This window comes from Vipera berus, assembly GCF_964194415.1.
Source record: "Vipera berus genome assembly, chromosome: 1".
In the NCBI taxonomy this organism is placed as follows: domain Eukaryota; kingdom Metazoa; phylum Chordata; class Lepidosauria; order Squamata; family Viperidae; genus Vipera; species Vipera berus.
This window is the reverse complement of record NC_138202.1, coordinates 7,423,811-7,449,533: the sequence shown is the minus strand read 5'-3', so window position 1 is coordinate 7,449,533 and position 25,723 is coordinate 7,423,811. Positions and strand designations below refer to the sequence as shown.

Below are 25,723 nucleotides of genomic sequence, written 5' to 3'. Positions count from 1 at the left end.
ATCCCAGTCCCTTTACTTGGTGGCTGTCACACCCAAGGAAATAAATATCAGTCCCAAATTGTCCCACACTAAAAGTTCCTCCGGGCATATGAAAACTATTTATGGCAACGAACATTACAAACTCTTCAAACATGAAAACGGTAATCTAAAATATACCCGGGACATCTAAAAATATGAGAGCAGCGAAGTAAAACATATGTTGCTGAAAAAATAAAATGGGAAAAAAAACCCCAGCAAGGAGCAGCAATTAAAACACACACCTGCTAAATGCCAGCTATAAATACTTTTCCAAAGAATTTGGGAATAAGTGAATTTTGAAGGCAAACGGAGGCCTGGCTGGAATAGGGTGGAGATTTTTAAGGGCCGGCCTGCAATTATAGCAAAGTCCCTGCTTCTAATCTCATCTCGTAACTTAGATGGCTGCAGTGATTTACTTTTTTCAGCGCCTGTGTAACGTCAAACAGTCACTAAATGAATGTAAATGTCGTAAATCGAGGCGTAACTGTGGCTTGATTGAAAACTTCTTGCCCTGTGATGTACTGATTCCAGCTAATTGAAGGCTACAAGCAGACCTGAGAGTTTTATAGTATATAGATGATCAGACGTCCCTTTTCTCAAATACAGGTAGTCCTCAATTTACAACAGTACATTTAGTGAGCGTTCAAAGTTACAACCGCACTGAAAAAGTGACTTAGGACAGTTTTTCACACTTACGACCATTGCAGCATCATGTGATCAAAATTCCGACACTTGGCAACTGGCTCATATTTACGACGCTTGCAGTGTCCCGGGCTGACAAGCAAAGTCAAGGGGGGGGGCGAGCCAGATTCACTTAACAACCGTGCTACTAACTTAGCAACTGCAGTGATTCACTTAACAACGGTGGCAAGAAAGGTTGTAAAACGGGGCAAAACTCACTTAACAAATGTCTCGCTTAGCAACGGAAATTTTGGGCTCAGTTGTGGTCGTAAGCCGAGGGCTACCTGTAAATGGGAATCCATTTACACCAGAAATAGAAACAAGCCGGGTTTTTTCAGACTGGTGGTGTAAAGGAATTTAGAGCAGATGTTGTGGAAGATATGAATGAATCGTTGAGGACAGCATTAGCTGCTGAGTGAAGCAAGGATGAGCAAGAAACTCAGAATCTTGATTTTCCTTGGCATAATGTGGGACAGAGAGGAATTCGCCTGGGCTTTGGAAATTCTATTATTCTAATCTAACCCAAAACAATACACTTTTGGAGTCCCCGCCATGTCTGCTACAGGGAGTCCTCAATTTTAATTAGAATTTCTGTTCTAAGCAAGGCACTTATTGAAGAACAGAACAGAACAGAACAGAACAGAACAGAACAGAATAGAATAGAATAGAATTCTTTATTGAGAATAAGATGGAATGGAATGGAATGGAATAGAATAGAATAGAATAGAATAGAATAGAATAGAATAGAATAGAATAGAATAGAATAGAATAGAATAGAATAGAAAATATAGAGAATAGAATAGAATAGAATAGAATAGAATAGAATAGAATAGAATAGAATAGAATAGAATAGAATAGAATAGAATAGAATAGAATAGAATAGAATAGAATAGAATAGAGCTGGAGAACCTGTACCATCTCAGACAGGTGATCTTAAAGATCTCCAGTGATGGAGCGCGCATGATTTCTGGTAGCAAGCTGTTCAACTGGTTAGTTGTCCTCACTGTTAGGAACTTTCTCCTTAATTTCAGGTTGCTTCTCTCTTTGGTCATTGTTTTTTCTCCTGCCTTCTGGTGCTTTGGAGAATAATTTGACCCCCTCTTCTTTGTAGCAGACCCCCTTTGTAGCAACCCTAGTAAGACCACCCCTGAAATACTGCTACCATTTCGCCCCTACTTCTTTTCTTTAGACTAGTCACTAGCCAAACCTAATTCCTGCATATTAGTTTATGGCAGGGGTCTTCAAACTTGGCCCTTTTATGACTTGTGGACTTCAACTCCCAGAATTCCTCAGCCAGCGTGTCTGGCTGAGGAATTCTGGGAGTTGAAGTCCACAAGTCATAAAAGGGCCAAGTTTGAAGACCCCTGGTTTATGGCTTCAAGTATATTAAATGAACTATTGGACTGATGTTTTGATGGTTAAGTTAAAACTTAATGACAAGCATGTTATATGAAACAGCTAATGGGGTTAGTTTGTGAGTTATGACAGTGCTATGTTTATGATTTTTCTTTCTCCAGTTTTTGCAGTTGATTGCTGGCAACAGGAGAAAAAAAAATGGGGGAGCTGAGAGGATAGAGAAATGTAGGGCCACAGAGAAAGGTCTAGAACGGTATTCCCTAACCTAAGCAACTTAAAGATGTGTGGACTTCAATTCCCAGAATTCATGCTGGCTGGGGAATTATGGGAGTTGAAGTCCACCCACCTTCCAGATGCTGATGTTGAGAAACACTGTACTAGATTGTCAAAATAGTCATCACCCTGTATATTTCCTATTATAATCCTTATCCTAAGTTTATTTGGGGGTGGGGGGTGGGGAATGATTGGATGATTTTTGATGGAGTTGAATTTTCAAACTTTAGGGCACAGAGAGTCTTTACATTTCATTTTCTGTTTGATCTGTCTGGGAATTGGTTTATGCAAGTGGGGGACATTATTTTCTTGCCTGCTATGAAAATTGGTTCAGGTTTTCATAGCAGCCGAGAAAGCATGGACAAATTTTTCATGAAAAACAATGTACTAGGGTTGCTTGGATGTTGTGGTTTGCAATTTGCTAATCTTGGATTTAGGGAAGTAGTTTTCTGCTGCTTTCTTTGGTCTTTTTCCTGTTCCCCAGTTTCCAGACTCTTGGATCTCCTGATGGTGTCCCATCCAAGATCTATATCAGCCTTGGAGAAATGTATTTACTTCAAATAACTCATCCTGGCCAAAATCTAGTCAGAGCATGCGAGTAACGATCAGCTTTGCCCATCCTGATGTCCACACATCTTTGGGACTTCAGTTTCCTTCCCCACCACCTGGACACTGGGCAAGAGTGATGGATCTTATACAGCTAGTCCTCGACTTACAACTGTTCGTTTAGCGACCATTTGAAGTTACTATAGCACTGAAAAAAGTGACTTACGACCGCTCCTCACACCGACGACAATTGCAGCATCCCCATAGTCACATGATTACTATTTGGGCCCTTGGCAACCGCCATGTTAGAGCATCCCACAGTCACGTGATCAGAATTTGGGCCTTTGGCTACCGGTCACGTGATCAAAATTCAGGCACATGGCAACTGGCATGCATTTATGACAATTGCAGCATCCCGGGATCACTTGATCCCCATTTGCGACCTTCCAACAAGCAAAGTCAATGGGGAAAGCCGGATTCGCTTAACGGCAGCAAAAAAGAAAAGTCTCACTTAACAGCCACTTAGCCATGCAAATGCTGTTCCTAACTGTGGTCGTAAATTGAGGACTATCCATAATCTAGATAGAGCATTCGAAAGCTGCCCTAGCGGAGGACACACAATTTTCCAACACACCCTAGGCAATCAGAGGATGGTTTGATTCCAGGTGCGGCAACGTTGCCACCCAAACAGGCAAAAAACCATTTTGCAACTCTGAAAAATTTGCAAAAATCAGGATATTTTTTTTTTAAAACAACAACAAAAAAAAACGGTGAAGGGGATTTGGAAACTGACATTGCCCTAGATCAAATCTGAGTCTGCAACCCCCTCTTTCACTCTTTCCTCCCCCTTCCCATCACACTCCCTGCCTCTCCGGAGAGAAAAGTTCCCCCCCCACCCAAGAAAATCCAGTTGCCACGGCAACCCACAAATGTCAGGCCCCTGTGGTGCATAGCTGTTGCTATGGCAACCGTTTCTCCTTTTGGGGGTTTTGAAGACAACAGAAAGAGAGGCCTACTTGAAGAGATGGGTGTTTTTTTAAAAAAAATTTTTTTTGAGGGGTAGGGGTGGGGGGTTGGGGGAAGCCCAGCAATTTTGAGGGAAATGTGAAGGCCTGAAGGAGCCATTTTGCCTCGAACCAGGGAAGCCACGTGCATTGTATTCTTAATTTTAGCAAAGAAAGAAAGAAAGAAAGAAAAGTAATCGGAAGCCAGTGGTTTCTCTTTAAGGAGCTTCCTCTCACCCACTCATTTTATACCATTTGTCCCTGGCAAAAAAAATGCTTCCTTTCTTTTTTCCTAGGAGGATAATAGCCGAAAATGCCATTATTATTATTATTAAGGATGTCTGTGCAGTCCATTAGACAACAGAGACACTCCAGGGACCTGCGTTTGTGAATGTGTTGGTTTGTGTATGTCAAGAGGGCACGGTTGCACCCACTAACACATGCATGTGTCAAGCAAAACCAGGAAAAGCCTTAAAATCCCCGAAAATGCATAGGCAGGCTGCCTAAACCAGGGGTAGGCAACCTTGGCTCTTTGATGACTCATGGACTTCAACTCCCAGAATTCCTGAGCCAGCGTGGCTCAGCTTGGAAACCTCTCCCTTTCCCCTCAGCATGGCTGGCTCAGGAATTCTGGGAGTTGAAGTCCACGAGTCATCATAGAGCCAAGGTTACCTACCCCTGGCCTAAACCATTGCAAACAGATTGATTGATTGACAGATTGAGGGAGGGAGGGAGGGAGGGAAAGATGGAGGGATGGATGGATTAATTGCAAAGATTTGCAAGTGGGCCTGATTCACTTGACTCTCCACAGAAAATGCTATTACAGATAATCCTCAACTTACGACTACAATTGAGCCCAAGATTTCTGTTGCTAAACGAGACAGATTTCTGTCACTAAGTTGTTAAGTGAATCACTGCGGTCATTAAGTTAGTGACATAGTTGTTAAGTGAATCTATCTTCCCCATTGACTTTGCTTGGCAAAAGGGGATTCCATGAGCCCGGGATACTGCAACCGTCATAAATGTGAGTCAATTGCCAGGTGTCCGGATTTTGATCACATGACTGCGGGGATGCTGCAATGATTGTAAATGTGAAAAATGATCATAAAAAACTTTTTTCCCCAGTGCCATTGTAATTTTGAATAGTCACTAAACCAGCTGTTGTAAGTTGTGGACTACCTGTATTAAGGATGTCTCCAAGGGTTGTATTATAACAGGGCTCTTCAAAACTTGGCCCTTTTATAACTTGTGGACTTCAACTCCCAGAATTCCTCAGCCGCTTTAAGATGGGTGGACTTTAGTGCCCAGAATTCTCCCAGCTAGAGGAATTCTGAGAGTTGAAGTCCATATCTCTTGAAGTATGCTGGCTGGGGAATTCTGGGAGTTGACATCCTCAAGCCTTAAAGCATGCTCCCTGAGAGATTCTGGGAGTTGAAGTCCACATCTCTTGAATTATGCTGGCTGGGGAATTCTGGGAGTTGGTCCACCCATCTTAAAATGGTGGAGATTGAGAAAGATTGACCTAAGAAGTGATCAATTAAATTTACACTGAAGCTTAGTAAGCCGCTCTACCCAGAATTAGTCTGGATATATTTCTTGACTGCTGGTTCCTTCACTGTTGATGACTGATCCTCAAGACAGAAGCTCTCTACCATTTCAGTACGTTCATTGTCAATTCTAAGGCTGGTTGACGTCTCTGCTGTCACTCAGCCTGCTTTTCCCCTCTGCTCCTTGACTTTTCCTAGTACAGCTTCAAGTTCATTTGCATTCTGAACTCTCCAAGGAGGGTGATCAACAAGCGTAGTGTGTGTGTCTTTAAAAACACATATATATGACACATAGGCAGAACTGCTTGACTTCTTCTTACACGTGGTTGGATTGCCAAATTTTAAAATTTAATGTGGCCGAGATGATTCTGCCACTTCCAAATTCCTGGATTGTACATGAATTTTAAATATTTTCTTCATCCTTCCTCTAGCAAAATTCTCATGGCTGTTCCAAAGGGAAGATGTCCCCTCTTCTTCATTTCCTGGAACCAAATGGTATCTTTGAGCAACAATAAAATCACTTTGGCTCGCCTGCCTTCCTTCCTTCCTTCCTTCCTTCCTTCCTTCCTTCCTTCCTTCCTTCCTTCCTTCCTTCTTTCCTTTTTTTCTCTCTCCCTCCCTCCTTCTTTTCCTTCCTTCCTTGTTTCTTTCCTTCCTTCCTTCCTCCCTCCATCTCATTCTTTTCCTTGTTTCTTTCCTTTCTTCCTCCCTCCCTCTATTTTTTCTCCCTCCTTCCCTTCATCTCATTCTTTTCCTTCCTTTTCCTCCCTCCCTCCCTCCCTCCCTTCCCTCTTTCTCATTTTTCCTCCCTCCTTCCTTTCCTCACTCTTATTCTTTTCCTTTCTCCTTCCCTCCCTCTCTTCCTTCCACACTGTCATTCTTTTTCTTCCTTCCTTCCTCCCTCACTCATCCCTCCTTCCCTCCCTCCCTCCCTCCCTCTCTCCCTCTAAATTTAGTTTCATAAAGATGAAAAATAACTGAAAGCCAGGCTCATTTGTGCAAGATGCTTTACCCAGTTAAGGACAACGTTCCTTTGCTGATGACCAGGCTAGCAAGCAAATCGAAAATTATCTAGTGGCTTCTTAAGAATTCTGGATGGAATGATAAATGCGTAACATAGTATGGCTCTTGTAAAATGGGATTGCATAAGAGATGGTAAACTCCATTCAAATCAAATCATCCTTGTTATAATCGCAGACCAGCGTACAAAACTCAGCTTTCTTAGCATGGAATCAGTTGCGTGTGGAAGCTTAACTTTTCTGTCAGGATTTTAGTGTTTATGGTCTTAATAGATATGTGTATCGTGCTCTTTTATGATTGGTGTTATTTTATAGTAATCGTTGGTTAAGAGCCGCCCAGAGTTTAATATAAGTTGAGTATCTATATAAATGTTTTAAATAAACTTACCAAGTATTTTTTTAAGGGGCATCGTAGTGCTATGCCAAGAATGATGGTTTATTACAGAAGGAAATCCTAAACAACCCCATTGAGATGGTATGTTTGGCAGCTGGAGAATATTAAGCTTGCTTCCTAAGCTGCACTGGATCCCAGTTTGTTTCTGGGGGAAATTTAAAAGTCTGGTTATCACCTTCAAAGCCCTGAATGGCACAGGGCCAAGTTATTTTCAGGACTGTCTTCTCCTGGAGACTAGCTGCCTGTCATGCCAGATCTGATAGGAAGTCACAGTCCAGTTCCTTCCCTTTTATATTCCCATCTATGTTTCTCAATCTTACCCATTTTAAGACCCATCGTTGCTGGCTGGAGGATTCTGGGAGTTGAAGTTCACACACCTTTAAGCATGTTGGCTGGGCAATTCTGAGAGTTGAAATCCACAGAACCTAAAGCAGGGGTGTCAAACTGCCTTCCTGCGGGCCGGATGCGTCACGCGGAAGCCGTGCTCGCCCCAGCTCCGCCAAGGTGAAAAAAGATGCGATACGTTGCGATACGTCACATGACGCGGCGATTTTGACCGCGTCTCCCCGCGCCCCCCCCCCGCTGACTTAAAGCATACTGGCTGGGGAATTCTGGGAGTTGAAGTCCACCCATTTTGGAGTTTGCTGGCTGGGAGAATTCTGGGAGTAAAAGTCCAGAAGCCTTAAAGTTGCTAAGGTTGAGCAATTCGTGGGACCTAGACAGGTACCTTTTTCATAGCAGCCCCTGGTTTTTCTCTTGAAATCTATCAGCCTTCCTATCCCACTTAACCTTACGGAAAGCGATAAAGCGTGTTTTTCTCCCATAGGTGATGTGCCTGGGCATTACAAGATGGGGAGGACATATCAATCTTTCCATCAAATAAATAAATAACGGGACAACAGATTTGGAAGGGACCTTGGGGGTCTTCTAGTCTAACCCCGCCCCCCTGCTCAAGCAGGAGGCCCATATCAGACAAATGGCTGTCCAATTTCTTCTTTAAAAACCTCCTGTGTTGGCGCACCCACAACTTCTGGAGGCAAGTTGTTCCACTGGTTAATTGTTCTCACAGTCAGAAAATTTCTCCTTATTTTGCCAGTGGTTTGCTCTCCAAGCTTGCCATTTCCTTCCCGAACGTTTTGTTACCAGGCTAGGTAACATCAGCAGCGGAACTTTGCTAGAAGTGTCTTGTCCTAACCCTCTTTAGCTTAGTTAAACAGTTTAGCTTACTTTAGCTTGGAGAGCAAACCACTGACAAAATCTAAACCCCAAGCTACATTTTCTATTATTTCAAAATTTCTCCTTAGTTCCAGGTTGCTTCTCTCCTTGATGAGTTCCCATCCCTTGCTTCTTGTCCTGCCTTCAGGTGCTTTGGAGAATAGCTTGACACACACACACCCCTTCTTTCTCTGTCGCAGCCACAATGAATGGAGGAAACAGATGGGAAATGTGAAACGGAGCGTCCGGCAATGGGGCAGTCTAGAAGCCTGAATGTATTCTGCAAATTCTGACCATAACATTTTTTTTTCACACCCCAATTGCTGCTGATATCCATCTTACAAATTTACAAATTCCAGTTTTGGTCACCACGATGCAAAAAAGATGTTGAGACTTTAGAAAGAGTACAGAGAAGAGCAACAAAGAGGATCAGGGGACTGGAGGCTAAAACATATAAGGAACGGTTGCTGGAATTGGGTATGTCTAGTTTAACGAAGAGAAGGACGAGGGGTGGCATGATAGCAGTCTTCCAGTATCTCAGGGGCTGCCCCAAAGAAGAGGGAGTCAAGCTATTCTCCAAAGCACCTGAAGGCAGGAGAAGAAGCAACGGATGGAAATAATCAAGAAGAGAAGCAACCTGGAACTAAGGAGAAATTTCCTGACAGTGAGAACAATTAACCAGTGGAACAACCTGCCTCCAGAAGCTGTGAATGCTCAAACATTGGAAGTTTTTAAGAAGAGACTGGACAGCCATTTGCCTGAAATGGTATAGGGTTTCCTGCCTGAGCTGGGGGTTGGACTAGATGACCTCCAAGGTACCTTCCAACTACTACTACTACTACTACTACTACTACTACTACTACTACTACTACTACTTATTATTATTATTATTATTATTATTATTATTATTATTATTATTGTTGTTGTTGTTGTTGTTGTTGTTGTTGTTGTTGTTGTTGTTGTTGTTATTATACTGGACAGCCATTTGCCTGATAAGGTTTCCTGCCTGAGCAGGGGGTTGGACTAGAAGACCTCCAAGGTCCCTTCCAACTCTGTTATTCTATTCTATTCTATTCTATTCTATTCTATTCTATTCTATTCTATTCTATTCTATTCTATTCTATTCTATTCTATTCTATTCTATTCTATTCTATTCTATTCTATTCTATTCTATTCTATTCTATTCTAATCACTTGCTTAGCATTTCCGTAGCGCTGCCAAATGTACAACGCATGCCTAAACTTTGCCATTTCTCTTTCTGGCTCCCTGCAGATGGCCCGGCCGATCCAGGTGAAGCCTGCGGACAGCGAAAGCCGTGGAGGTAGTTGTCATCTCGCCTTATTTCTGACGGATCAGCCTATTGGAAAAATCTTCTGTCAGGTCGTTGAAGCTCTGATTTACAAAGTTCAGGACCTCCTGGGGCCTGCAGAAGACTGAAATATAGTAATAAAAGTAGGGATCTTCAAACTTGGCCACTTTAAGACTTGTGGACTTCAACTCCCAGAATTCCTCAGCCGGCCCTGGCCAGCAGAGGAACTCTGGGAGTTGAAGTCCACAAGTCTTAAAGTGGCCAAGTTTGAAGACCCTTGTAATAAAGTGAAAGAATTTGGGTTGGACCAAGAGAGAAGGAATGGAAGTGGGCAGGTTAGATCCAGAGAGACGTGAATTGAAATTTAGTAATTGATGGGAGGGGCAGAGAGAAAGAGGGACGTGTCAGGCGAAGCCAGAATTGCACAATGAGATGGGCATCGTATCAATAAATAAAATAAAATAAAATACAGGTAGTTACGACCACAATTAAGCCCAAAGTTTCTGTTACTAAGCAAGATATTTATTAAGTGAGTTTGTGCCCCATTTTACGACCTTCCTTTCTTGTGGAATCACCACAGTTAAGTTAGCAACACGGTTGTTAAGTGAATCTGGCTTCCCCATTGACTTTGCTTATCAGAAGGTCGCAAAAGGGGATAACATGCATCTGAATTTTGATCCCGTGACCCTGGGGATGCTGCAACAGACATACGGGTGAAAAATGGTTATAGGTCACTTTTTTCGGTGCTGTTGTAACTTGGAACGGTCACTAGATGAATTCCTGTAAGTAGAGGACTTCCTGAATAAAATAATAAAATAAAATAAAATAAAATAAAATAAAATAAAATAAAATAAAAAAATAAAATAAAATAAAATAAAATAATAAAATAAAATAAAATAAAAAATTAAAATTAAAATTAAAATTAAAATAATTAAAATTAAAATTAAAATTAAATGCATATTTGTCCCAGAGGGTATCATATGAACCCAGGAGTTATGATGTGTAAACCAAGTTTTATTTTTTTATTTTTTATTTTTATTTTAATTCCATTTATATCCCGCCCTTCTCCGAAGACTCAGGGCAGCTTACAAGCTTAGCAGTAGCCTTCATTCTATGTATATGCCTGCTTATTAGGGCTTTCACACACACCCCAAGCGGCATTATTACAAAGTCAGCTTAATTGCCCCCAACAATCTGGGTCCTCATTTTACCTACCTCGGAAGGATGGAAGGCTGAGTCAACCTTGAGCCTGGTGGGACTCGAACCTGCACTAATTGCAGGCAGCTGGTGTTACTTAAGGAGGCATTATTTATTTATTTATTTATTTATTTATTTATTAATGGGATTTATATCCCGCCCTATCTCCTGAAGGACTCAGGGCGGCTAACAACAAAACATATAATAAGTACAGAAATTAAGATAAAAATAAAATTAAAATCATCTGTGCAATAAATTAAAATTAAAAACTAAAAATAAATTAAAAATTGTAAATATAATTAATTAAAATGCCTTTCAGTCCAGGTCAGCCTGGTGGAATAGGAGTGTTTTGAGGCCGCGGCGAAAGGATTGGAGATTTTGGGCCATCCGAAGCTCAGGGGGGAGCTGATTCCATAGGACTGGCGTTCCCACAGAGAAGGCCCTCCCCCTGGGGGTCGCCAGCCGACATTGCCCACTGCTAATGAATCTGGTCAGTTTGAAGCCACCTAATGTGGTTTATTCAATAAACCATGGTTAAATTTTGGTTTGGCAGGCTATGCAATGCCCAGCTTCTAAGCGTGAAAGCTTTTTAAGCATGAAAGCTTTAGGCATGAAAGCCAGCTGGGTGACTTTGGGCCAATCACCCAGAGATGGTGAGTTCAAATCCCACCTTAGGCATGAGAGCTGGCTGGGTGACTGGCCAATCACCCAGAGATTGTGAGTGCTAGTTCTGCCTTAGGCATGAAAGCCAGTTGCATGACTTTGGGCCAATCACCAGGAGATGGTGAGTTCAAATCCCGCCTTAGGCATGACAGCTGGCTGGGTGACTGGCCAATCACCCAGAGATTGTGACTTCTAGTTCCGCCTTAGGCATGAAAGCCAGTTGCATGACTTTGGGCCAATCACCAGGAGATGGTGAGTTCAAATCCCACCTTAGGCATGAGAGCTGGCTGGGTGACTGGGCCAGTCCCTCTTTCTCAGCCCAACCTACCTCACAGGATTGTTGTGGTGGGGAAAACAGGAGGAGGAAAATTTACCAGATATGTTCGCTGCCTTTCGTTATTTGTAAAAAACAATAATGGCACATACAAACAAATAAATAACTATCCCAGATGGACATTGTCCCGGGGGCTTTTCAAAGAAGAACATGTCTGTTTGAGATTTTAAATCCTGGTGGTGCTTCAGTCCTACCCAATTTTGCCAAGAAGGATCCAGATTGTGTTCTTCCTTCTTTCCTGCCTCCTTGCCTGCCTGCCTCCCACTCCCCTCCATCAGATCTGCCTTGCCTGTCCCTGGCATAGGGACAACACACCCGTGTTCAAATATAACCATCTTTTCTGAAGCTTATATACACATTTTTCTTGCTCTCTTGGGTTTCCTGTTTCTGGCTTTCCTCAACTTGCTGCCGGCCGCCCACAGCTTACCCGCTTCTCTTTAGCTGTCCTGACCTACGATCCAGCCTAAAACGCACAAAATAGAAACGGCAACAATTCCTTTCTGAATATTAAAGGCCTAAATGATGTTGAGAGAGATGGGTAGGAAGGCGTCGAGATGGGATATTTGGTTGGGTTTTTTTTTTGAAATTCTGGGCTGAGTGCATCCCCCAAAATGGCTGCCAAGAGATGGCATTGGCCAGGCTGTCAACCCTCCCAACTTGGTCAGTTAGAAAAGAAAAGATTCTCAAATCCACTGTTAACAAAAATACAGTTTTACTAAAGCCAAGTGGTTACAGAAGAAGCAAAGCCGGATCTGAAGTTTCACATCCAAAGCATTTGCTTAGTTTTTCCCTTCTCTCCACCTTTCCCTTGGTTATCTTATAGCAGGGGCCTTCAAACTTGACCCTTTTGTGACTTGTGGACTTCAACTCCCAGAATTCCTCAGCCAGGCACCCGTGCCTGCCTGAGGAATTCTGGGAGTTGAAGTCCACAAGTCATAAAAGGGCCAAGTTTGAAGGCCCCTGTCTTATTAGTGTCCAATTACATTCAAATAAATTGTTGGCGGCTCTCACGGGACGACAGGGAGAGTAATTTCAATTCCCCACATCCCAACCTCCCCTTTACCTCCCCACCCCCACCCCCAATTGTTTTTGCAGACTGGCATCTGGCTGGTGTAGTAGCAGGAGGGCAGTCCTGACATTTTAACTCCACCATCACTGGGTTAATTGCTCTGCTGATGGGGAAAAGCCCGATGTATTTAGATGTACGTCCCATTTGTGTAGTGGAATGTGGTCTGGATTCCCAGGAGGGAGGGGCTGCTTTCCAGAGGAGCAAGAGAGAGAGAGGTTTATAGTTTGTGTCGGGGAAAGAGGGTGAAGACAGCTCCTGGCTCAGAGTTCCCAGGTAGTCCTCGATTCACCTGCCTATTACGGTCGCAAGTCAGGACAGTTGTTAACTGAAGCAACTACGTGATTGCTGCGCTTAATGACCTCATCCCTGTGCTCCCTGATTTATTTATTTATTTACTTACTTACTTACTTACTTACTTACTTACTTACTTACTTAATGGGACTTATATGCCGCCCTATCTCCCAAAGGACTCAGGGCGGCTAACAACAATAAAATACAAGAGAATACAAATATGAAAATTAAAATTAAACTATATCTATAGCAATTTTATTTTTAAAGGTTTTATTCATTGGGGCTATAGATATTAATGATGTGATCATTAAATACAGGTAGTCTTTGGCTTGGCAAATTTCTGTTGCCAAGTGAGACAGCTGCTAAGTGAGCATTGTCTCACTTTACAACCCAGATAACAAAAAACAAACCCCACAATAAATCAGTTTTAGACTCAATTATTTTCACTGATTTATTGACTATGTGAAGCTACAGCTCGTTCTCAACATATGACCCACAATCGGAGCCGGAACCTCAATGCAGTCATAAAGCAAGACGTCACCGATAAAATGTACAGGCAGTCCTCCGCTTACGACAGTCGAGCCCAAAATTTATGTCGCTAAGTGAGACGTTGAAGTGAGTTTTGTCCCATTTGATGACATTGCTTGCCCCATTCGTTAAGTGAACCACTGCAAGTTGTTCCATTAGTAAACACGGTTGTTAAGTGAATCTCGTTTCCCCATTGATTTTGCTTGTCAGAAGGTCGCAGAAAAGGGGATCACGTGACCCCGGGACACTGCAACCGTCACAAATATGAACCAGTTGCCAAGCATCTGAATTTTGATCATGTGACCATGTAGATGTTACAACGGTCGTAAGTGTGAGTCATTTCCCCCCCCCAGTGCTGTTGTAACTTTGAATGGTCACTAAATAAATGATTGTAAGTCGAGGGTTACCTGGAGCTTTCGGGGAGGTCTGTCCTAACTTCCAACAGTCACTAAGCGACAAGTCATAAGTTGAGGACTCGCTGTATAGATTTAAGGGCGCAAGTACTTTGCTTTAGCTGAGAAAGGTTTCTGTTTACTGATGAAGAACAGGAGAAAAACGTGTTTAGAAGAAGCATGATGTGTTTTTGCAGCCTGACAATTGGCTAGAGTAGGGGTCCCCAACCCCTGGGCTATGGACTGGTACCGGGCCACGGCATGCCAGCAACCGGTCCGCACAAACAAGCAAAGCCCCATCCGCGGGATGGAGGCAGCAGACAAAACCACGCACTCTCCGGTCCGCGGAAAAACCTCTCTCCACGGAACCGGTCCCTGGTGCCCCAAAGATTGGGGACCTCTGTGCTAGAGGGCAAAGTAGTTCCTAGCTATTTATCAGATCTGACTGAGATCTAGTGCTGCACCAAATATGAAGATCATGATTGCACGTCCTTACGATCTTCACACTTTTAATTAAAATAGCCAGGCAAGGAAACCGAGAAAGGTGTCTAGGGACATCTAAGAGACTCTTGCGTGCCACGGTCCTTATTTCTGGTTTTCTTACCGAGGCAATTTCTGTTTGCATAAAAAATAAAAACACCACACCTCTGGAGGTGTTTTTTTTTAAAACCAGCTGTGATCGACACAAAGAGACGCAACAAAAACTCCCCTCGTGGGGAAAAAAACCTCCCACTGAACTTTTTCCTCCCCATCCTCTCTAGATGACAGGATGATCCAGAAAACGAGAAGCCCTAGAAGCATGCCTGGGCGAGGAATTCTGGGAGTTCAAGTCCACAAAAGGGCCAAGTTTGAAGACCCCTGCCCTAGATCCTTTGCTCCCAGCCTACCTCATAAGGTTGTTGTTAGATTCAGACAGAGGAGACCTTGATTTTAATCTGTTTTCAATAAAGCAGAATATCTCAGAGTTGAAATGAGGAGTCCTTCATGCTCTCTGAGGTTGGTTGTTTTCTGGCAAGGTTTGGGAGGAGGAGGAGGAGGAGAAGGACTAAGAGGAGAAGGAGGAGGAGGAGGAAGAGGAGGAGGAAGAGGCAGAGGAGAAAGAGGAGAAGGAGGAGGAAGAGGAGGAGGTGGAGGAGGAAGAGGCGGAGAAAGAGAAGGAGGAGGAACAGGAGGAGGCAGAGGAGGACAAAGAGGAGGAAGAGGAGATGGAGGGGGAAGAAGAGATGGAGGAGGAAGAGGAGGAGAAAGAGGAGAAGGAGGAAGAGGAAGAGGAGGAGGAGGAAGAGGAAGAAGAGGAGGAGAAAGAGGAGGAAGAGAAGGAGAAAGAGGAGAAGGTGAAGGAGGAAGAGGAGGAGGAGGAGGAGAAAGAAGAAAGGAGGAAGAGGAGGAGGAGGAGAAAGAGAAGGAGGAGGAAGAGGAGGAGGCAGAGGGGAGGAAGAGGAGGTGGAGGAGGAAGAGGAAAAAAAGGAGGAGGAACAGAAGGCAGAGGAGGACTAAGAGGAGGAGGAGGAGATGGAGGAGGAAGAGGAGATGGAGGAGGAAGAGGAGGAGAAAGAGGAGAATGTGGAGGAGGAAGAGGAGGAGAAGAAGAAAGGAGGGAGGAGAAAGAGAAGGAGGAGGAAGAGAAGGAGGAGGAGGAGGAGGAGGAAATTGGGGTTGGGGAAGAAATGAACAGATCCAACTTCATTATTCCAAATCCCCTAAATTTAATTATTGCCTTCTTACACCTCCAGCCAAAGAAGCCAGCTGGATGACAATGCACCAATCCCTTCTTCTCAGCCCAAAAGGCAGGGTCGAGTAGTGGTGAAAGCATAAGACTAGGAGTGGAGAGACTCAGGGTAGGGATGTCGTAGGGATGGGTACGGTACCTATAGAAGTAGAACTTGGCTTAGAACCATTCGTTTAGTGACCGAAGTTACAATGAAAAAAGTGACTTATGACCATTTTTCACACTTACGACCATTGCAACATCCCCAGGATCCCATGATCAAAATTTAAATGCTTGGCAACTGGTTCACATCTATGATGGTTGCAGTATCCCAGGATCATCTGATTCCCTTTTGCGAGGACTACTGTATTTTCCCGAAAGTAAGGCCTAGAGTCTAGACCAACAATAAGCCCTAGCTTGATTTTTCGGGGTGGGCCTAATATAAGCCCTATCCCAAAAATAAGCCCTAGTTTTGGGGTGAGGCACACACCTAAAAATCAAGCTAGGGCGGGGGTGTGGGTGTGGAGCTGCTCCACCTGCCCCGCATCCACTCATCTTGAAGCCAGGCCTCTCCTTGTCGGCCAACATCTTCTTCTGAGGCCTCTTCTGCAGCCAGGCCCAGTCACGGGGCTTTCCGGAAGGCCTGTGCACCCAAGAACCGGGCTATGGATTGAATCCATAGCTCGGTTCTGCAAGACCTCAGCAGCTGAGCACCAAGTGATGGATTGAGTCCATAGCTCGGTACTTGGCTGCTTAGGCCTTCTGGAAAGGCCTGACTGCAAAATGCAGGCCCGAACGCAGCTGCAGAACTTTGGCCCCAGAAGAAGTGGACCGGCAGGGTGAAGCTGTCGGTACTGGAGGTGAGGTCAGGCCTACCCCAAAAATAAGAATTAGTGCCTCTTTTTGGGGGGGGAAAAGAAAAAAAGACCCGGTTTTATTTTCAGGGAAACACGGTATCAGTATAAGATTGGCAGCACCAGGCCAGTCATCAGCCAGCACCATGGACAGCTCCACATGAAGTTCAGGCTGGAGAATCCTACAAGCCACATCCCACCTGGGTTTCAATGGTGGAAAATGTTTGTAACTCTGCGGAATCGAACTGCTGAGTCCTCGGTGCCCTCTCTGAGCTCGGTTGTTTTCTTGCAGACATTTCATGGCCCAACTAGGTAACATTATCAGTGCTCAGCACTCTAGTTGGGTCATAAAATGTCTGCAAGAAAACCACCAAGTTCAGAGCGCATGAAGAACCGCACTTTCTTGCCATTCTGAACAGAGATCTTCATAGATTCAGCTTTGGGCTCATCTCTGGCCATCTCCTAATTGATCCTAATCCTAAGGAAGGGCAGACTTGGAAAGGAAATTCATTCCCAATGATCAGGATGATTGTCCCAAAGTCACCCACCTGGCTTTCATGCCTAGGGTGGGACTAGAACTCACCATCTCCTGGTGATTGGCCCAAAGTCACCCAGGCGGATTTCATGCCTAAGGGGGGACTAGAACTCCCAGTCTCCTGGTGATTGGCCCAAAGTCACCCAGCTGGCTTTCATGCCTAAGGGGGGACTAGAACTCCCAGTCTCCTGGTGATTGGCCCAAAGTCACCCAGCTGGCTTTCATGCCTAAGGGGGGACTAGAACTCCCAGTCTCCTGGTGATTGGCCCAAAGTCACCCAGCTGGCTTTCATGCCTAAGGGGGGGCTAAAACTCCCAGTCTCCTGGTGATTGGCCCAAAGTCACCCAGCTGGCTTTCATGCCTAAGGGGGGACTAGAACTTCCAGTCTCCTGGTGATTGGCCCAAAGTCACCCAGGCGGCTTTCATGCCTAAGGGGGGACTAGAACTCCCAGTCTCCTGGTGATTGGCCCAAAGTCACCCAGCTGGCTTTCATGCCTACGGCAGGGCTAGAACCTAGATACCTGGTTTCTAGGTCTGCACCTAAACCGCTATGCCAAACTGGCTCTCATTCTTCCTTATTCACAGGGAAAAGTACCAGGTTGCCTTTGAGATGCTCGGGCATGGAAGAAACATTGAAATTAGGTGATTCCTATGTGTTAAGCAGGCCCAAATATCTACCATCTAAATCTTCAAACAGGAAAGTCAACATATGAAATCCTACCAAGGTGTTTTCATGCATATATATTTTTTTTGGTGAATCAGCCCTGTTGTTTCACAGGAGGAGGCTGTTATAATTTTTGCAAACTGTATGGATGGTTTTCTGGGAGGATAAAATTTGGGGTGGACCAGCTAGTTTATTTTCTTTCTCTGCTTCTCTCTTTCTTTTCTTCCTTCCATCTTTCCATCGACTTTCAGACGATTGTATTCTTCAACCCATAACGCTATCCATAAATTGCTTCTGAGACATGTCAGGTTGCATTATTTTCCCTTCTGAAGAAATCCAGTCATTTGCAATAAGGCGCCTTCCTGCAAAGCCATTTAGAAGCGCCACGATGGATCTGCGCGCAATCTTGGCAGGCCTCACCGCCCCCCTCCACCGCCCCCCCTCCAGGGCCCTTTGAGGTCTCCTTTTGAGTATGTGACATTTCACACTTGATCCTTCGGCATTCAGATGACCCCCCTCGGTTTGCAAAACGCTGGACCTCCCTTGCGAGCGGTCACAGTGCCTTGAACAATTGGCTTCAATCTTGCCATGAAGTAACAGCTGGAGCTTTTTTGGGGGGGTAGTCAAAAGCAGAAATCCAAAGGGGTTTAGAAAAACAAAAGTCTCTTTATTAATATAAACCCCCCCCCCCGAGAAGATTTAGCCGGCGGTTGCACTTTGATCGGAGAATCGGCTTTTACAAAGCGATTGGTAAACCATCAGAAGGAAAAGTGTCAACCCTCAATTACGCAAAAAGGTCAAACGTCCTTTTTTCCAAATCTCCTTATGCAGATAAGTCCTCAATTTATGGCCACAATTGAGCCTTCCGTTTGTTAAGTGACTTTTGGCCCATTTTATGACCTTTTTTCTGCCAGCTGCTAAGTGAAACACTGCAACCTGGACTGAGGGGTTTTAAATTTTTAAATTTTAAATTTAAATTTTAAATTTGGGCTATTGTTATTTTTTTTATTTATTTTTTTAATTCCATTTATATCCCGCCCTTCTCCGAAGACTCAGGGCGGCTTACAAGCTTAGCAGTATTTTAATTTTAACTTTATCTTAACCTTTGTACTGTTTTAACTGTTTTTAACTTTGCCCTGTAAACCGCCCTGAGTCCTTCGGGAATAGGGCGGTATAGAAATCTAATTAATAGAACAAATAATAAAATAAATAAACTTTAGGAACACGGTTGTTCCAAGTCAATCTGGCTTCCCCGTTAACTTTGCTTGTCAGAAGGTCACACTGCCACCGTCATAAGTATGAGTCAGTTGCCAAGCGTTCTGAATTTTGATCACCTGACCACTGGGATGCTGCGACGGTCATAAGTGTGAAAAATGGTCCAAGGTCGCTTTTTTCACTGCCGTTGTAACTTCGAATGGTTACTAAATGAACTGTTGTAAGTCGAGGACCACCTGTAATTTAAGAATCAAAATATATGTTAAGGAGGGAGGTTCAGACATTGAATGTTCGTAAAGGAAGATGAAAAACACAGCCGGTGAACACAACCAGTTATCCAACCCCTGACCCCCTTGTTATGTGGATAGTCACACCTCTATGGACCCTGCTAGTTTCCACTTTAGTTTCTCAGGTGGCAGAAAACATCATTTATTCCCTGCTACAAAGATAGATCACTGCCTTGCAGCATGGTTTTATTTTTTATTTTTTTTGTTTCTTGCTTTTATTCTAACTCAAGTCGGCTAACATTTCTAATGCTTCTTCCTCCTTCTGTTTTTCCCACAACAAAACCCCTGTGAGGTGGGTTGGGTTGCGAGAGACAGGAACTAGCCCAAAGCCTCCCAACCAGCTTTTATGCCTAACGCAGGATTAGAACTCGCCATCTCCTGATGATTGGCCCAAAGTCAGCCCGCTGGCCTTCATGGCTAAAAGGCAAGACTAGAATTCGTCTTCGCATTCTGATTGGCCCAAAGTCAGCCAGCTGACTTTGGAGTCTAAGGTGGGATTAGAATTCACAGTCTCCTAGGGGTTGGAACTAGAACTAGAACTCACCATCTCCTGGTAATTGGCCCAAAGTCACCCAGCAGCCTTCATGGCTAAGGCAGGGCTACAACTCACAGTCTCTTGGTGAACGGTTCAAAGTCACTCAGCTGGCTTTCGTGCCTAAGGCGGGACTAGAACTCGCGGTCTCCTAGCGATTGGCCCAAAGTCAGCCAGCTGGCCTTCATGCCTAAGACAGAACTAGAACTCACCATCTTCCAGTAACTGGCCCAAAGTCACCCAGCAGCCTTCATGGCTAAGGCAGGACTAGAACTCACTGTCTCCTTGTGACTGGCCCAAAGTCACCCAGGGGGCTTCAGTGCCCCAGGCAGGTCTACAACTCACCGTGTCCTGGTTTCTAGCTTGCTCCCTTCACCATTACACCATTACACCCTTTGTGCCTTTCTCAGCCTTCAGGAGCCTACCAAAAGTAATAATAATAATAATAATAATAATAATAATAATAATAATAATAATAATAATAATAATAATAATAATAATAATAATAATAGTTGGAAGGAACCTTGGAGGTCTTCTAGTCCAACCCCCTGCTCAGGCAGGAAACCCTATAGCAGTGGTGGCGAACCTACGGCACATGTGCCAGAGACGGCACTCAGAGCCCTCTCCGTTGGCACGCGCCGCCAGCAGCAGGTCCATCAGGCCACCACCGCCACCCGGAGCAGGAGACCCGCCCAGCACAAAGGAGACGAAGCGAACCACTAGCAAGCTCAAGTAGAAGTGGTAGAGCAGAGGTCACCAACCATTGTCGATTGGTGGACTGGAAGAAAATGGAGGGGGAAGCATTTTACATGCGTGCATGCGCCCACGGGGCCGTGAGCACGCATGCGCTGCAAACGGGGCGGGGCTAGTGCCTGCATGATACTCACTAGCCCTGCCCTGTTGTCGTGCAGTGTATCTGTACCCTGCGGCGCCGCGGCAGCCGTTTTTGCGTCCCCGGGTTTTGCGTGGCAGAGGCGGCACTCAGAGGCGCCTCCCTGCCCCCCCCCCCGAGGGCACCACAGTGCTGATGCATCCCTGGCACTTGGCAATAAATAAGTGGGTTTTGGGTTGCAGTTTGGGCACTCGGTCTCTAAAAAGTTCGCCATCACTGCCCTATACCATTTCAGACAAATGGTTGTTGGAGCATTCACCACTGCTGGAGGCAGGTTGTTCCACCGATTAGTTCAGGGGTCTTCAAACTTGGCCCTTTTATGACTTGTGGACTTCAACTCCCAGAATCCCTCAGCCAGGCACGCTGGCTGAGGAATTCTGGGAGTTGAAGTCCACAAGTCATAAAAGGGCCAAGTTTGAAGACCCCTGGATTAGTTGTTCTGTCAGGAAATTCCTCCTTAGTTCTAGGTTGCTTCTCTCCAATTGACTAGTTTCCATCCGTTGCTTCTTGTCCTGCCTTCAGGTGCTTTGGAGAATAGCTTGACTCCCTCTTCTTTGGGGCAGCCCCTGAGATACTGGAAGACTGCTATCATGTCCCCCCTCGCTCTTCTCTTCGTTAAACTAGACATAACCGATTCCAGCAACCGTTCCTTGTATGTTTTAGCCTCCAGTCTCCTGATCGTCTTTGTTGCTCTTCTTTGAACTTTTTCTAGAGCCTCAACATCTTTTTTTCTTTTTTTGATGGTGCTGTGTCCTTCTTTTCTTCTAGGAGACAGGAAACTCTTTGTGGGCATGTTGAATAAACAGCAGTCCGAAGAAGACATTCTGTGTCTCTTTGAACCTTTCGGGGTCATTGATGAATGCACAGTGCTTAGAGGTCCAGATGGAAACAGCAAAGGTGAGTTTTAACATGTTCGATCCAACTGCGGCCCTCCAGGTGATTTTTTTGTTTTTTTTAAAAAAATCCCTCCTCTTTTTTGGGGGTTTTCCCTGAAGCACTCTGGTGTGCTACCGTCTGCTTTGTGATTGTGTCAAGTGTGCGGTGAGCCTCTGGAAAAAGAAAGATGTGGTTTTTTTTTGTCACAGCGGAGGAAAGATTTAACTCGCGGTAGCCATCGCTATGTGATTTTTTTTAAAAAAACACATCGTTTTATGCGTGCCTGAACTATACAGAAAAGGGATGCAGCTTTGATTGCACCATTCCCCTTTCCATTTTGACGTTTTTGACCCCTGTTCCGTCTCATGGCCCATCATGGCCTCTCTTTGCTCTAACAGTGTACTAAAATGCCCAGGGAACAATTCTTGCCAAGTCAAAACACGCACAGAGTCGTGGGATTCTCATCTCCCTCTTCATTTAACAGAATAAGAGTTGGGAGGGACCTTGGAGGTCATCTAGTCCAACCCCCTGCTCAGGCAGGAAACGCTATACCATTTCAGACATGGCTGTCCAGTCTCTTCTTAAAAACTTCCAGTGTTGGAGCATTTACAATTTCTGGAGGGGAATTAGAATAGAATAGAGCTGGAAGGGACCTTGGAGGTCTTCTAGTCCAGCCCCCTGCTCAAGCAGGAGACCGTCTCATACAGGTGCTTGTCCAGCCTCTTCTTAAAAAAACTCCAGTGATGGGGCGCCCACGATTTCCGGTGGCAAGCTGTTCCACTGGTTGATTGTCCTCACTGTCAGAAAGTTTCTCCTTGATTCTAGGTTGTTTCTCTCCTTGATCAGGTTCCAACCATTGTTTCTCATCCTTCCCTCTGGTGCTCTGGTGAACAGATTATCTGTTCTTACTCTCAGAAAATTTCACCTTAGTTCTTGTTAGAAATTCTGTATAGATAGATAGATAGATGATAGATAGATAGATAGATAGATAGATAGATAGATAGATAGATAGATAGATGATAGATGATAGATAGATAGATAGATAGATAGATAGATAGATAGATAGATAGATAGATAGATAGATAGATAGATAGCACCACAGATCAAACCAAGTGTACAATCACCACGTACTTTCCTGCTTATCTGTTTTAACTGTAACAGGAAACAGGAAACTACTTAGGACAAAAGAACACCATAGAGTATATACTAAAGATCCAAATTTGTAAACACTGCCATCTACTGGCTCAATACTATTGTAGCTGTTGCACAAACATACATTCCAACAGTGAATTCCAACAGTTCCAGGCATCTTCTCTGTCTTAATCCTTGTTTAATCCTGTCCCTTTCCAGGCTGTGCCTTTGTTAAGTTTTCCTCGCACAACGAGGCCCAAGCAGCGATCCATGCGCTCCACGGCAGCCAAACCATGCCCGTGAGTAAACATCCAAGGTCTTGTCACAGGTCAGAGAAGACACACTGGCATCCCAGATGGATAATTTAGCTCTGTTGCCATCTGGGTCAATGAACATTAAACAGGGGCAAACATCCAGATAGGAAGTTTGAATGCAATGGGAGCTGCAACATAGGCATCACGCTTGCTCTGAGTTTCAAAATACAGGGGGAATTTGAAAGGCGAACCCAAGGTGGGTGGAGCTGAACCTCAGTTTGTAAGTAATGATGGTCCTCGACTTACAACAGTTCATTTAGTGACCTTGCCAAATTACAACCTCACAAAAAAGTGATTTATGACCGTGTTTCACACTTATGACCCTTGCAGCAGCCCCATGGTCATTTGATCAAAATTCAGAGGCTTGGCAACTGGCTCATATTTACGACGGTCGCAGTGTCCCGGGCTCTTGTGATCCCCTTTTGCAACTTTCCGACAAGCAAAGTCAAGGGGGGAAGCCAAATTCACTTAACAACCGTGTCACTAACTTAATAACTGCAGCGACTCACTTAGCAGCCGCAGGGCCCCGAAGAATAACAGAGTTGGAAGGGACCACGGAGTTCTTTTCGTCCAACCCTCTGCTCCAGCAGGAAAACCTATACACGTAGTCCTCGACTTATGACCCCAATTGAGCCCCCAATTTTTGTTGTGAAGTGAGACATTTGTTAAGTGCCCCACTTTTGCCCCACTTCTTGCCACAGTTGTTAAGTGAATCTGGCCTCCCCACGGACATGGCTTGTCAGAAGTTCGCAGAAGGGGATCACATGACCCCAGGGCACTGCGACCGTCATAAATAGAAGCCAGTTGCCAAGTGGCTGAATTTTGATCGCGTGTCCGTGGGGGGATGCTGCCATGGTCGTAAGTGTGAGAAACGGTAATGTGTCACATTATTCAGTGCCGTTGTAACTTTGGACGGTCACTAAATGAACGGTTGTAAGTTGAGGACTGCCTGTACCATTCCAGAGAAATGGCTGTCAAATCTGTTTTTAAATTGGTCCCCTCTCCCCCCCCACGAGTTTTTCCTCTCTTTTCCCACCCCATACCTGCATTTTTGTCTAGCAGGGTGCTTCTTCCAGCCTCGTGGTGAAGTTTGCCGACACGGACAAGGAGCGGACGCTGCGGCGTGTGCAGCAGATGGTGGGGCAGCTTGGCATCCTCACCCCCTCCTTCACGTTGCCGTTCAGCCCGTACAGCGCGTATGCTCAAGCGGTGAGTAAATCAATGGAATGCGAGGCCAGCTTTCCGCCCGTCGGAACTGGGAAGTGGGGGCTGCCGTGGGGCCATCAGAGCCAGCTGGGGCTCATTGTGAGAACTGGCTTTCCAGGATGCCTGTAGCATTTGTAATGAGGAAAAGGATGCGGGAAGTTGCAGGGACGTGCAATAAACATTGCAAGATTTAATCCCACCGCTTCAAATGCCAGCTTTACCTTCTTCCCCAGTTTTCCCGTCAGTGCCCGTTTGCCATTCTTCCCTGCGAACAACCAGAAAAGAAATAAATTGTGGCGATAAGCAAGCACATGCTTTTAATTCCGCAGCTGCTAAGATTGTTGGCCGAGCAAGTACAAAAACAGCCAGGGAAATGATTGAAGCCCGGGAAATAGGCCCCTTGTCCATTCAACGGGTGCGCTGATTTACCAGCAGCGTATCAGGTAGCTTAGGAGCCGAGGACTTGGCAGCACAAGGAAACAACAGCCGATGATTTAATAGCCACCCATCAACACCCCAATCGACAACTGAAAAGCCACACACAACAGGCACCATATAAGTATCACACAAAGAATAGGATGGGCTCCAGCACAAGTCCCTCTGGTCCCAGTGACTGACCCAGGTTGGATCCTGCGAAATAAATCTAGTATGCTGGATCTGTTTGGATTATGTACAAGGCGGCCCACTACAGCAGGGCAATTCTGAGTGGCGTGTTTTTCACACATACAACCGTCACAGCAGTGCCCCGACCTTCTGACAGTGGGGGAACCAGATTCGCTTAAGAACCACGTTACCATGTGAATATACATTAGTAAGAAGACTATTGAGCGATTAATTAACATATTGTTTATGATAATTAACTATTATCTATTATTTCTTGTTAAACACGTGACATTTGGACATTACGCTGTTTGCTAAATATTGAGAATGTTATTTAGAAAAACCTAACCCCAACCCCATCCCTAATCCTAACCCGAACCCCAATCCCAATCCCCATCCCACCTCATTCCTAGCCCTATAAAAACTAATAAAATTTATACCAAAAAAAAGAACCACGTTACTCACTTAACAACTTCTGGGATGCACAGAGCAACAGTGGCAAGGAAGGTTGTAAAATGGGGCAAAATTCACTTAACAACCATCTCACTTAGCAACAGAAATTTTGGGCTCAATTGTGGCCATATGTCGAGGACTAGCTGTATTATGTCGAGGTCTGCTACTCCTCCCTTAATATCTTCTTTGCAAAATTTGTTTTTCACCTTATTTTTCATTAATGTTTTATTGATTTTCTAATTTTACGTTTAAGTATTTGAAAAGCAACGTGGCGGCTGAGTCAATCGATAATTGAGTGACATACAAGTATCTTTAGTACAAGTCTCAAACTACCACATTAAATATTTCCTCTCTTTTCCCCTTAGTATTTACTGTCTCATGTTTAAACTAATACAATTCTTATCATATCGATTAAATAATATATATATGGACGCTGAGCATGTTGATCAGAAGGTCGGCAGTTTGGCGGGTTGAATCCTGAGTGCCGTGTAACAGTGAGCGCCTGTTACTTGTCCCAGCTTCTGCCAACCTAGCAGTTCGAAAGCACGTAAAAATACAAGTAGAAAAATAGGGACCACTCCGGTGGGAAGGTAACAGCGTTCCGTGCGCCTTTGGCGTCC

The 25,723-nt window shown here is 44.6% G+C and overlaps 1 protein-coding gene across 1 annotated transcript in view; it reads left to right on the top strand.

Annotated features, from left to right (window-relative positions):
* CELF5 (CUGBP Elav-like family member 5) overlaps positions 1-25,723 on the top strand; it is a gene marked incomplete at its 3' end in the record, with an annotated part of 88,346 nt that overhangs the window by 40,125 nt on the left and 22,498 nt on the right. The window contains exons 3-6 of the mRNA XM_081321283.1: positions 9,326-9,377; positions 21,292-21,420; positions 22,750-22,829; positions 23,907-24,053. Coding sequence (XP_081177409.1) covers positions 9,326-9,377; positions 21,292-21,420; positions 22,750-22,829; positions 23,907-24,053 — 408 coding nt within the window. The remainder of the gene's footprint in view (positions 1-9,325; positions 9,378-21,291; positions 21,421-22,749; positions 22,830-23,906; positions 24,054-25,723) is intronic.